Source organism: Scomber japonicus, chromosome 22 (assembly GCF_027409825.1).
Source record: "Scomber japonicus isolate fScoJap1 chromosome 22, fScoJap1.pri, whole genome shotgun sequence".
NCBI lineage: Eukaryota > Metazoa > Chordata > Actinopteri > Scombriformes > Scombridae > Scomber > Scomber japonicus.
The window spans coordinates 18,286,219-18,299,898 of record NC_070599.1 but is presented as its reverse complement, the minus strand read 5'-3'; the positions used below and the strand labels follow the sequence as shown (position 1 = coordinate 18,299,898).

General features: G+C 42.1%; 1 protein-coding gene across 1 annotated transcript; it reads left to right on the top strand.

Annotated features, from left to right (window-relative positions):
* Nucleotides 1-295: 295 nt before the first annotated feature.
* LOC128383932 (serine/threonine-protein kinase D3-like) lies at nucleotides 296-12,409 on the top strand. The gene is made up of 18 exons (XM_053343517.1): nucleotides 296-470; nucleotides 3,016-3,154; nucleotides 4,294-4,425; nucleotides 4,568-4,722; nucleotides 4,799-4,991; nucleotides 6,562-6,648; nucleotides 7,746-7,902; nucleotides 8,227-8,350; nucleotides 8,861-8,938; nucleotides 9,076-9,289; nucleotides 9,612-9,637; nucleotides 9,777-9,849; nucleotides 10,031-10,137; nucleotides 10,221-10,382; nucleotides 10,742-10,840; nucleotides 10,925-11,192; nucleotides 11,765-11,850; nucleotides 11,948-12,409. The coding sequence occupies exons 1-18, from the start codon at nucleotides 315-317 to the stop codon at nucleotides 12,110-12,112; spliced, it is 2,421 nt and encodes an 806-aa protein (XP_053199492.1). The 5' UTR covers nucleotides 296-314; the 3' UTR covers nucleotides 12,113-12,409.
* Nucleotides 12,410-13,680: the final 1,271 nt, after the last annotated feature.

The window sequence follows — 13,680 nt, the reverse complement described above, 5'->3', positions numbered from 1 at the left end:
ACATTGGGGTGTTAGTGAAGAAGTTAAAGAAGGTTTTGCATTAAAAGTTGTAAAGAAATGTGACAGTAGTTGGTAGAAATGTGTTAAATTTGAACTACACTAGAATAATAGAGATAAGGCTCTTAAAAGGCATCGGTTAAAGATCTAAGAAGTGTTACAGAAGCCTTTCATGTGGTTTAATTTGATTCTGACACCAAAAAATTGAACCTCATCCTCTGTTTTCTGTCTTTTCTAGGGAAAAAAAAGCTTGCTTGGCCACCCCTCCCTCTTCCCTCCCCCTATAGTTTTCCCTCCCCCCCAAAGGATCTTTCTCCATGTTCGCATTGACTCCCTCCAGTCCCACCAGTCTGAAGGCGCCGGCGCTGGTCAGGTTCCAGCTGGGCCTGTTCAGGGAGGTGGTCCGAGTCTCCGCCAGCAACCTAAGCTATCGCCATGCCAAGAGACTGGCCTCGGAGATCATAGAGCGTAAGGTAATGAAACCCCTCACACAGGTGGGCTCATTTCTTAACATCTTAAAAGAGAGATTTGTGTGTTTTTTAAGCAGCTCTCTTCACTACTAAAAAAAAGAAGGATTTTATAGTAGTAAGAACAATGTGCAGTTTTTTTTTAACCCAGTCCCACTTGGAAAATATTCAGGTGATGTTTGAAGCTCTCACGCCTCTACAGCTTGTCAGGAAGTGGACGTTAAAAGGTCATCTTATGCATGAAAGTCTCACGTAGGTAACTGTGTAAATTGTGGGTTTTTTAGAAGCCCCCCCCCCTCTCCTCCCCTTCCTTCCCCCCATCGTCAACTGATGCAGAGCCTGGGGTTTTGGCTGCAGATAGTCAGCAAACACGCACACACACACACACACACACACACACACACACACACACACACACACTGATGAAACAGTAGTGTTGTAGTGTTTGAAAGAAGGTGAAATGTCGGATGTGATTCGGTTTTGTCGTCTACAGAAAAAGAAAATAAAGACTGCAGCAGAGGATAAATAAAGATCTCTGTGACTTGCAGGACTCTCTCTCTCTCTCTTCTCTCTCTTCTCTCTCTCTTCTCTCTCTCTTCTCTCTCTCTTCTCTCTCTCTCTCTTGTGTCAGCTGGTCCGGTCTTCAGGCTGCTTCAGGTACTTGCGACTGTGTGGTCGACTAGAGCGCAGTGAACTTTCCAACCACAATGCTCCCCCTCCCCTCCTGACACACACACACACACACACACACACACACACACCCTGACACACACATACGCAGAGTCTGTCTCACTCTCACTGGCGTTTCTTATCAACTTTGATCGTTTTTCAAGTTTCCAGTTAGTAGGTCAGTGCAGCCTGAACGGTTTGCATGCTTCTGTGTGTGTGTGTGTGTGTGTGTGTGTGTGTGTGTTTGCGCAGGACAGCAGGAGCGTGCCACTGCAAATATGTCACATACTTTACGTCTGTGTCACTACTGGGTGAAAACGCATAGAAAAATAGAAAAGCAACCAAGTTTTCAAATCAAAACAAGCTAGTTGCATCTTAACCACATTGTGTAATATTATATATAAAATGTTTTAACCCTTAAACAGGCAACGTGCACCAGGAGATACAGACTCTTTAACCCTCCTGTTGTCCTCGAGTCAAGGAAGGAAGAGAGGAAGGAGGTAGGAAGGAAGGAAGGGAGGAAGGAAGAAGGAAGGAAAGGAGAAACAAGGAAGGAAAGGAGGAACAAGGAAGGAAGGAAGGAAAGGAGGGAGGAAAGGACAGAGGAAAGAACGAAGGGAGGAAGGAAAGAAAGGAAGGAGGGAAAGAAAGAAGAAGGAAGGAAGGAAGGAGGGAAAGAAAGAAGGAGGGAGGGAGGAAGGAAGGAAGGAAGGACGGTGGAGGTGGAGATACAACTCATGCAAATCCAAAATATTCAAAATATTTAAAATATATATATTTATGGAAATGTTTTACTTAGATGAACATGAGACACATCACATCTCATTTTCCACTGCTGCCTGTTTAAGGGTTAAAAAGCGTAAAACAGTAAGTGTGTGATACTATTTTCTATCTTTAAGGGTCCCAGAATCTGTCTGCTTGTATTTAAACATGAAAATAAGCTAAATATGAGAGTTTTTTCCCATAATGCTTCACTTTAAAGTATATTTTACAATCCTCGGTGAGGTTTGACACACATGCTGCTGATTAAATATGTCTAATGTTTTTAAATGATGTCAGAAATGTGTTAGATGTAGATCAGTGGTGGGTTTGAGGCAGTAATTTGCAGGTTGAAAGAAACATTTAAGGTATATTTAAAAGATTTAATTTTTGTGATTAGAACTAGCGATAATGAAAATCACTGCACGATGACTCCCATTCAAAACCAGACTCAGCAGATTCTCGCCATCGCCATCGCCGCCTGCTCACTACATAACTTATGAAGAACAAAGTATTTGATGTATAGACAGCACCGTTAAACCACAGCATCACGTCTCATGTAGCATCTTCAACATCATGCTCCGGCCTCGCTGCTTTATGTTAAAGCGGTTTTGTATCTAACTGTCTCGCAGATGTTGATACAGAAGAAGCTGAAGAAGCCTCAGATTTCTTTCACCATATCTTTATATTGTATTATCTTTCATCCATCTCTGTGTAACTAGGTCATGTTTTCAGTTGATCTTTTTTTTTTTTTGTCCTTGAAGGCTCCATTGAATCTTTTGAAACTTCTCTCCACAACAACCTCAACAACTTTTCCATTTTTTAAAGTGTTAGATTCATGATACCTGCATGGAAATATGATATAGAAAAAAAAACGTGTTTGTTTGTTTGTTTGCGTGGGAAACCCGACATGTGGAAAAAGTGATGAAGACGATGCTGATGAATGACGATTTAGTGGATTTCTGTGAAACTGTTTAGAATATTCAGATAAGTGTGTGTTAGCTTCACCACAACAGATTGCTGCAGCACGTCAAAACAATTTAAATTTAGCGTGACTCAACCTGAGACTGTGTGTGTGTGTGTGTGCGTGTGTGTTTGTGTTTATGTGTATGTGTGTGTTTAGGCTCCAGACTGCAGCTTGGTGGGCGTCGGAGAGAAGATTCTGCTGTTCAGACATCTGCCCACTTTAGAGCAGGGGCTGCAGCGGCTGACGGACCAGGACCAGCTACAGGATGGAGATCTGATCGAGGTCGTCATCGCAGGTCAGAGGTCAAACTGGTCAAAAGTGTCAGAAACTGGATTCATAAAATGCTGAATATTTAAACTCTTTGTAAGATAAGATGAAGTACAGTCTATGATCTTCCAGCGGACCTTGTTAACATTTCAGACCTCTCAGATCCTCTCAGTGATCTCAGTTTGTCTTCATTACATTTACAAGCTTCACAAAGCCTCCTCTAAATCTCACCGTGAAGCTTACAGTACGAGGCAGGTTGAACCTCCTCGCTTTAAGCTGCTGGCTGCGTGCTGGACCATGAAATACAAATCTGCTGCGAGCAAATCTACCGCAACACACACACACACACACACACACACACACACACACACACACACACACACACACACACTTCATTTTAAATTGAAGAGCTTGAGCCTGACTCACAGGTAATTTGTATTGATGGCTGCACCAGTGAAAATGTAGGCTGGTGTTGTGCAGTGTGTTTTTGCAGCAGCTTCAGGATTAAACAAGACAGATGAGATTTAGTTAACATAAAATATGTAAAAATGCTGATGTGTTATGGGTAAATCTACTAGGGCTGGGCCAAAGTTTTCAATTTTTATATTAATCGCAATTGTTTTTCTAAAGACCAGCAAAATGTAGCAGTTTAGTTTATAATTTCCGATTTTTATATTAATCGCGATTTTTTTTTAAATCGATTCTCATACAAGAATCGTTTTTTTTTAAAATTTAAATATTTTATTTTTCTAAAGACCAGCTAAATGTAGCAGTTTAGTTTATTGTAAGATGTTGGTGGATGAGAATGTTTTTTGTGAGGGCAGGTTCACAGTTTTAAAAATAAACTGATGTGATGTGTGTATTGTGTGTTTTTTGTAAATATGACTTATGATGTATTATCAAGTGTGTTCAACCTGTTCTTGTTTAAGGAAAGAAAAAAAACACAATAATTGAAATATAAAATCGCAATATTTGTTTAATCAGGATCGCAATTTAAATCGGACCCGGACCCAAAAAAATCGTTAGAGAATCGAATCGGCACAAAAGCATATCGGCCCAGCTCTAAAATCTACCAAATGTGAGTGTATGATTCAGAGCTGATAATAGTGAGAGTGAAGGTTTTGATTCCAGCTACAACATCTTTCTCTTCATGTTAATGTGATTCAGGATCAGCCTCGGTGACTGAGATGAGGATCCGGCCGCACACCCTGCTGGTTCACTCGTACCGGAGTCCCACCTTCTGTCACCACTGTGGAGAGATGCTGTGGGGTCTCGTCCGCCAGGGGTTAAAATGTGACGGTACGGCGGAGTGCTATAAAGCTTTATCACAGCAGTTAAAGATGAAGAGAGGAATAACTGAATGTAAAATCTCTCTCTCTCTCTCTCTCTCTCTCTCTCTCTCTCTCTCTCTCTCGCTCTCTCTCGCTCTCTCTCTCTCCAGGTTGTGGGTTAGACTTCCATAAACGCTGCGCTTACCTGTTACCCAATGACTGCAGTCGAGCGCGGCGGCAGGTCAGCACCAGCCTGTCCTTGTTCCCTCCCCGACGACCCCCCACACACTCCCTGTCCAATCAGGCGGGAGGCAGCCTGGAAGAGGTGAGCAGATAAAGAAAGAGTGATTAGGAGTTAATAAAACAAGCTCTAGGTAACATTCACTTCTTCTCTTCATCAGATCAGCATGACCAAACCCTCGTCCAGACCTCCGTCCTGGGCCGAGGCTCCGGTCTGGGTGGGAGTTGGAAACGGCGACTCGGTGGCTCAGGTCCCGCACACATTTCACATCCACAGCTACACCAAACCCACCGTGTGCCAGTACTGCCACCGGCTGCTCAAAGGTCTCTTCAGACAAGGGCTGCAGTGCTCAGGTAACGAGGAAATGTGGCTGCTTTAAAATGTTTTCCTTCTTTTTCCCCAAATTAAAACACAATCATGATGTAGTGGTTCAGCATTTCTGTTACAGTTGCTGTTTTTACTAAGAACTTCAGAAAGAGGCCTGAAAACATTTCTTTTTTTTTTCTTTTTTTCCCCCACCAAACAACAGAAAACAAAAGTGGTCATTAAAGTATTGCTGCATACCCGACAACAACTCACAGAACTAACACAGCCATAAAAAAGAAAAGAAAAGAAATAATTAAAAAAAAGAAAGGTAGGACTAAGACAGAAATAGACATTTAAAAAGAAAATAGACCAGGAACAAAAAAGAAAAAGAAAAAGAGAAACACAGGCACATCAGTCAGGTAATAGTAAACTGCAATTGGGATGTAGCACCAGACATCCTAAATCAGAGTAGCAGCATGTGACCCTCAACACAACAGAAATAACATATCTACCCCTCTAAGTTGCTTCTGTCATGTCAGTCAGGGGTAAGTGGAACATCTGTCGTCTTAACTAATTGTAGGAATGGGCCCCATCATTTCTCAAATGTACTGGAGCCGCCAGATAAACAAAGTCTGATTTTCTCCAATTTAAGAAAATAAAGGGTGTTTCTACTCCAGGCCTGAAAATATTTCTAAGCATGAATCTGGATCTGATAACTGAGTCTTAATGAAGCAATAAGAGTTTTTACATCAATGTTACTGCTGCTGAATAAAAGATGTGAAGTAACAAGAACCTACAGCACAGATCAGATCAATTTAAAGGGTCCTTATTAAAAATGTCCATGTTCTGTTTCTGTATTAAAAACAAATATTAGACAATGTATCAGATTTCCAAACCTGCATTGACTGTTTGTTGCAGGACAGTTAACACACAGTGAGAAACAGTGACAGACAGTGAAAGTTAACATGTGAAACCAAAACAGCTGAAAGACACTGAAACACTGTAACCCTAACCCAGAGTCACAAACAACCCTGTTTATATTCAGTCACTTTATCCACAGTGAATATAAAAACTGATTAGTGCAACTTTAAATGAGCCATCATTCTTTATTAATATGCTAACATTTAATCCATTAAGACAAGATTTATTGAAAAATTAGCAACATGAGGAAATTTGACAAAAAAGGTAACCCAAGGTCGACTTGGTCACTTTTTCTGGAGCTTTCAGTAACATCTCATGGTCTTCCTCAGAACCTTTAAATAGACCTTGAATTGAGATTTTTCTTTTTTTTTTTTCTTTGGGTCAAACTTCTGTTTTTCAAGTCATGAACAAACTTTGATGCTCAGATATTATTTAAGACTTTTAAAGGATGAGTGCTGTCTAATGAATACTTGTATTTAATACTTGCATTTAATAGAAATCTAATCTATTTAGTCAGATTTTTGTGGCCATTTTTAGATATTCTGCTCCAGTAAAGCACTAACGTTAATAAACTGTGTGTGACATATTGGTGTATAAGCTCAGACTGAGGTCAACATTCAAGCTTTCGTTGATAATTGTCCTCCTGCATGTTTGTCAGAAAGCTGAAATAAAACCTTTCGGTCTCTCTTCTGTCAGACTGCAGGTTTAACTGCCATCGGCGCTGCGAGCCGCTCGTCTCCAGAGACTGTCCGGGGGAGCGGAGAGGAGGCTTCAACGGGGAAGGTGAGCGGCGGTCTCTGGAGGTTCACTTTCCATTTAGTATTCTGGTCCTGTGACTTGAAAAGAAGGGTCCCTTTGATGTTCTCACCACGGCGATGAGTCAAAGCTGATTCACCGTCCTCCAGAAGGTTTTGATAGATTCAGGTCTCGGCCTGATTTGAAATTCCCAAAACTTCACATTTATTCCAACAGTGATTATTATTAATGCACCATGCTTCAGCCAACGTCTGAAGAGGTTATGTTACTATTATTATGTCTCAGCAGCATTATTTATAGGTTATAGATTACATTATAAACCTTGTAAAATCAATATCAGCTAGAAAATGTGATATTTGTATTTCTTGCTGTTCATTTATCATCTTTGAAGTCAAGTGAGTGATTAACCCTCCTGTCGTCCTCCCGGGTCAAATTGACCCCATCTCTTTTGACTGTTCCTTCCTTCCTTCCTTCCTTCCTCTTTCTTTAATTTTTCCTTCGTTCTTCCCCTCCTCCCCTCTTTCTTTGATCCCTCCTCCTTCCATACTTCCTTCCTTGCTCCCTCCCTCCTTACTCCTTTCCTTCCTTCCTTCCTCCCTCCCTCTTTTCGTCCTTTCCTTCCTTCCTTCCTTCCTTCATTCCTCCCTCTTTACTCCTTTCCCTCCTTCCTTTCTTCCTTCCTTCCTCCCTCCCTCCTTACTCCCTTCCTTCCTCCTTTCCTCCCTCCCTCCCTCCTTACTCCTTTCCTTTCCTTCTCTCCTTCTCTCCTTTCCTTCCATCCTTCCATCCCTCCATCCTTCCATCCTCCTTTCCTCCCTCCTTACTCCTTTCCTTCCTTCCTTTCTAAGGACAACAGGAGGGTTAAGACAAGTATTTCTTTTTACATTTCTTATGTTTATAATTAGCTGATTAATTTATTGACTTGAATTTAAATCAATGTTCAGTGTTTAAGTCATTTATTAAGAACAATTCAAATCATTTACTCATTCCAGCTTCTCATATATGAAGATTTGCTGTTTTTCTGTTTTCTACGATAGAAAAGTGAACAAAACAACCACTTTTTCAACTCATGAGTCACAGCTGTGTTAATAATACATGTGATGATGGTGATCTTATATTCCCAGCAGCCAGTTACAGCAGGTTGTTAGACCTGGAGGACGATGAGTCAGAGATCAGCAGTATGACAACACTAGAAATCTCTGATGATGAGATGTCCATCGACGTCGAATCAATGACCGAAGCCAAAGAGGTGGGGGAGCAGGAGCCCCGAGAGCCAATGAGGTGAGAGGATTTAAAAAAACGTATTCAGATGATGTCATCACGTCTAACAGGTGACCGAGGTTTCCTTTGGGTGCAGATGATAGCTCATGATGTCACTGAATTACACACACACACTCATGTTTCCTGTCGTTCCTCACTGTTTCATGCATCTGTGACAGTCAGGAAGGTTTGGGCCCACGCTGCCCCCTAGTGGTGTCTACAAGGTAGTGCTGCTTTTTGACAGGATGTTAAACTGCTCCGTCACTGCAAAACAGAAACTGGCTTTAATTCTGCTTTTATCTTTACTTATTTTTTTTTCTCTTTTCTCCTCTATCCCTCCATCAGTCCGTGTTTCAGCAGCAACATCCCTCTGATGAGGCTCGTCCAGTCGGTGCATCACACTAAGAGGAGAGCCGGTGGAGTCCTGAGAGAGGGGTGGCTGCTGCATCACACCAACACTGACACAATGGTGACACATACACACACACACACACACACACACACACACACACACACACACACACACACACACTTGACTTACATTCATTTCCTGAAGACTTCCTTTAAACATAACCACTGACCCAGAAATAAAAACTTTGTTTCCTCATTTACACCACCCGTCCTCAAATAGCTGGTGTTAAGTCTGGTGGATGTGTCTGAAAGTGACTGTCTCACACACACACACACACACACACACACACACACACACACACACACAATCTTCAGTCAACCCAGAGTTTCAGTTTCTTCTTCTTCAGTATTTTGTTCTTTACTGTTATGCTTTAACAGCGAGGAATGAAAATGAACTCCTAACTAAGTCAGAAAATAAACTAAAGTTACACACACACTTCTTTAATCTTTATTTATTTATATAGTAATACACACACACACACACACACACACACACACACACACACACACACACACACACACAGTACAGTAAGAACTAATGAATTATTCCTGCTGTTTCTGCTCTCAGAGAAAACGGCATTACTGGATCCTGGACTGGAAGGGCATCACTCTGTACCAGAATGAGAGCAGCACCAAGTTCTACAAGGTACCGTCTTTAGTTTGAAGTTTTAATCATTTACTACAGAACTGGACGTAATGTCAGTTATCATTTTCACTGTAGTTTCCTCTATGAAAAGGAATAAAACCTTCCTCCTCCTCCTCCTCCTCCTCTCTCTTTTCCAGGAGATGCCTCTGTCTGAGGTGCTGCAGGTCCGAGGCCCCGCGCAGCTCTCCGTGCCCTTGTTGCCGGGCAACTGCTCCCACTCCTTCGAGGTGGTGACGGCTTCGCTGGTGTACTGTGTGACGGCCAGCGAGAACGGGCCGGCCTGGGAGAGCGCCATCCGCCAGGCTCTGATGCCCGTACACAGCGACAGAGGACACGGAGAGGACAGCAGAGGTGAGCTGGAAACAAAGACACAACCTGACCTCTCTGGATATTCATTTTATTAGAAATCAATAAGAAAATGTTGATTTTTGAGAATTTATATAACAAAGCACGATGTGTAAACTTAACGAGGGTGATGAAACATGTAAACTACCCTACTGAATTTATATTTTTTGAAATATGAGTGAAAAATGTCTTCAGGGTGATGCTTGTTAAGATCTTCCAATAAATCAAACAGCATCTAAACAAGGATGACTAAGAGAATAGTTCACAGTTTGACTCATTTTAAAGGTTTTGTTTTGCTCATAAAATTCTGATTTTCTTCAAATTACAGGTAGAGACTCTCGCAGAGACAGCGCGGTAAGAATCAACTCCAAACTCCTAAATGATCACCAACACAGTGAAGATACGAAGATGTGTTTCATACCTGTGTGTGTGTGTGTGTGTGTGTGTGTGTGTGTGTGTGGTGTGTGTGTGTGTGTGTGTGTGTGTGTTTCAGGACATCAGCTCGGTGTATCAGATCTTCACAGATGAGGTGCTGGGGTCAGGACAGTTTGGAGTGGTGTACAAAGGTAATCTATTATTAAACTTCTTGGGAGATTTGCAGCGTACAGCAGGTGGAGACAGGAAGTATGAAACTATATAGTTAAATAAAATTAAAGGAACATTTCACCCAGCTATAACACTGTGATTGTTATCATTAATGTCTTTTTTATAGATTTTTAATGAATTGACTTATTTGTGGTTGTTCAGGTACTCACAGGAAGTCGGGTCGACCGGTCGCCATCAAAGTCATCGACAAGACGCGTTTCCCCACCAAACAAGAGACACAGCTGAGGAATGAAGTTGCCATATTACAGGTACTTTTTATTTTATTATACACACAGTGTTTATTATAGTTTTATATTCTATAGCGTCTAATGTGTGAACGTGTCCCACTCAGAGTCTGTCCCACCTCGGCGTGGTCTTGTTGGAGGGGATGTTTGAGACTGTCGTGCACGTCTTTGTCGTCATGGAGAAGCTCCACGGAGACATGCTGGAGATGATCCTGTCCAGCGAGAGGGGACGGCTACCTGAACGCATCACTCGCTTCCTGGTCATGCAGGTATATGACATCACATACTGATCAGTCAGCGCTCACTAGTTTGGTTTAAATGATGGACATTTTAAAGAGTCACTAGATGATTCAATACTTCTGGTGACATTTTTCATAAATCTATGTTGGCAGCTTCCATCATTAATTTTTCTATTTTTTTGTAGATTTCAACTACAAACATTTCCCTTGTGAAAGAGATTTGATCTCAATGGGCTAAATAAAAATCCTGTTTCAAGAACTGATTAAAAACTAATTAACTAAAGTAACTTATTGCACTCTGATGAGTCTTTCTTATGTGTGTGTATGTGTCTGTGTGTGTGTGTGTGTGTGTGTGTGTGTGTGTGTGTGTGTGTGTGTGTGTGATGCAGATCCTCGAGGCTCTGCGGTATCTGCACTTAAAACACATCGCTCATTGTGACCTGAAACCTGAGAACGTGCTGCTGGCGTCTCCAGACCCTTTCCCTCAGGTCAGAGTTTGTGATGAATTCATTCATCAGGTGACGTCATCTTAACAGCTCGTTAAGTCAACTCTGTGTTTGTGTGTTTGACAGGTGAAGCTGTGTGACTTCGGCTTCGCCCGCATCATCGGCGAGAAGTCGTTCCGTCGCTCGGTCGTGGGCACGCCCGCTTACCTGGCGCCCGAGGTGATCAGCAGCTGCGGCTACAACCGCTCGTTAGACATGTGGTCGGTGGGGGTCATCATGTACGTCAGCCTGAGCGGCACGTTCCCCTTCAATGAGGACGAGGACATCAAGCAGCAGATCACCAACGCTGCATTCATGTACCCGAAACATCTGTGGGCCTCCATCTCTCTGGAGGGTAAGACTTCTTAGTTTTGGTTCCCTGACGGTGCGTTCAAGGACAGTCCTATATATGAAATGTTATTGTCAATTATTGAATAGCTTTTTATAATCTATTAAATACAACAGTGTGGGTTTGACTTTGTGACAACATACAGTTGTTTTGGAATATAAAACTTTACAACCATCCAGAAATCAGATGTGAGAGTGTCCTTGAACGCATCGTCAAACCCAGCTCATGTTATCTGCTTGTGTCTGTATCAGCATGTAACAGAAATGCAACTTTAAATTAAATAACTAAATGTTCACTGCAATGGATTTTTACTCAAGTTAGATTTAACTTGTATTCTTTTCTTCTTTAAATGTATTTATTTTTTAACCCTTTAATGTATTTTAAATGTCCTTTAATTTTCCTTGTGAGTTTTCTTAAGATTCTTATTCTGCTTCTTCTTTTATCACATCCACTGATTCTTCTATTTTTGGCCACTGGGTGACTCCAGTGGACCATTTTTTCCCAATAAACCCACTGATCCTCCTCTCTCTCTCCCTCCCTCCCTCCCTCTCTCTCTGTCTGTCTCTTTTTATCTCCAGCGGTGAGTCTCATCAACAACCTCCTGCAGGTGTCGGTCAGACGGAGGTTCAGTGTGGGCAGAGCGCTCGGTCACACGTGGCTGCAGGTCAGATAGAGTGCATCTTTATATTGAACCAGGAGGTGTTTTTTGTTCTTCTTTTTTTTTTATTACAAGAATCCCTCATTTCTTCTTCATCCTGCAGGACTTCCAGCTGTGGTGTGACCTCCGAGAGTTCGAGCAGAGGATGGGCCGCAGGTATCTGACGCACCGAAGCGACGAGGAGCGCTGGAGGCAGTACGCTGCGGAGAGAGATCTGGACTTCCCCTCCCACCTCTGCTGGAGTCCCGACAGCAAACCTGACATGTGACCTCAGCACGGAGGTTAAAGGTCGGACACATGAACACGCTCAAAAACCTCAGCAGTGAACCAAACCTTGTATAGAAATCCTTGCATTTTTGCATTAAAACATGTAGCTAAAAACTTTTTTTACTAAAAGAGGGAAAAAAGGTGATAATAAAAGACACAAACTGCCATGTAGTAATATAATTTTCCTTTTTTATTCCAAGTAGTGGTTTTTATAATTGAACTGTGAGCTTTTGTGGCATCGCTGATATGATGGACAGAATGAGTTGAGAATGAGAATGGAGCACAGGTGAAATTAAAATGATCATCGTCATGCACAGGACTGGCTGACCCGTCTTTTTTTTATTTTTCCCCAAAAATGGGACCATAACCCTATTTTAAGCCTCCTCGCTGATATAGGCCTGCCGTGGTCCCACGTACAGTATCGGTTCTTCTTACTTTCCTGATGCCCTGTCGTCTCTCTCACACTGCTCGACACCTCTCTCTGTCTGCGTCCCTCCTCCTCCGTCACGGGTTCAGACTCACACAAACAGTGAAATGTGAAAGAAGGAAAAAAAGAGGAGTGTGGACGGAGAGGAGAGAGGTGTGTGGGATCCTTTCTTTCTGTTGCTTTTCTGTCTTCATTCCCCGAGTCCCCCCCATCCAGCCAAGAACCTATTTTTCTCTTTGCTTTGAGTCGCTCTCGATCACCCTGAATTTGACCCTGAGCTTCTCAAGCCTTTAAATCTCCAGTTTGTCCGCTAACATTCAGTTTTCACAGTGATGTGGTTTTTATTTCTTTTATTTTTTTATACAGTGAAGTTTTTTCTTCATTTATTGTTCTTTTCTTAAACTGGCTTCGTAGCACCTGACTCGTCTGCTGAGTGGAAACGTTAACGGGCTCCTAATGACGCCGTTCAACGTTTTAATATATATTTATTTATTCTTTTAAGGAAGAGTCGGAGAGACTCACAAAGACAGTGCGTTTCTACACTTCAACAACAGCATGCATCTGCACAAATACACAACCAACCAAGCCAACTGACCGACCAGCTTTTTTCTTTTTTATCACATTTTTCTTCTTTAATCACCCTTCTACAAAAAAATATGACATCTGAGAGAGAGAAAAAAGAGAGAGAGAGAGAGAGGAGGAGGCCTTGCTCAAAATGAATTCATATATATTATTTTTCTTTCTCCTTCATTTCGTCCATCTGTTTGTCTCTCCTTTAAAAAGGCAGGTATGTTATTATGTATGTATGCTGCTTACATAAGTTCAGTGCAATACCCGACACATTCCCTCTTTCTTTTATCGAAACGAGGGAGGAGCAAACACAGCCTCTTAAAAATCTGAGCAAAGTCTTCTGCTCTCGCCCTCTCTGAACATGAGAGGAGGGGATGGAGAAGAAGAGAGGTGGGGCAGGAAGAAGAAGAAGAAGAAGGGGAAGAATTTGAAAGAGGAAAAAAAAAAGATAAGAACAAAAGCGTAGAAGGACAGTGGAAGGGTTGAACTCGCTCGCTCCACATAGGAGAAATAGAAGGGGGAGGGGGGAGGAGGGAAGGTAGGTAGGTGGGTCGGAGGGTGTTTTTTTTGGG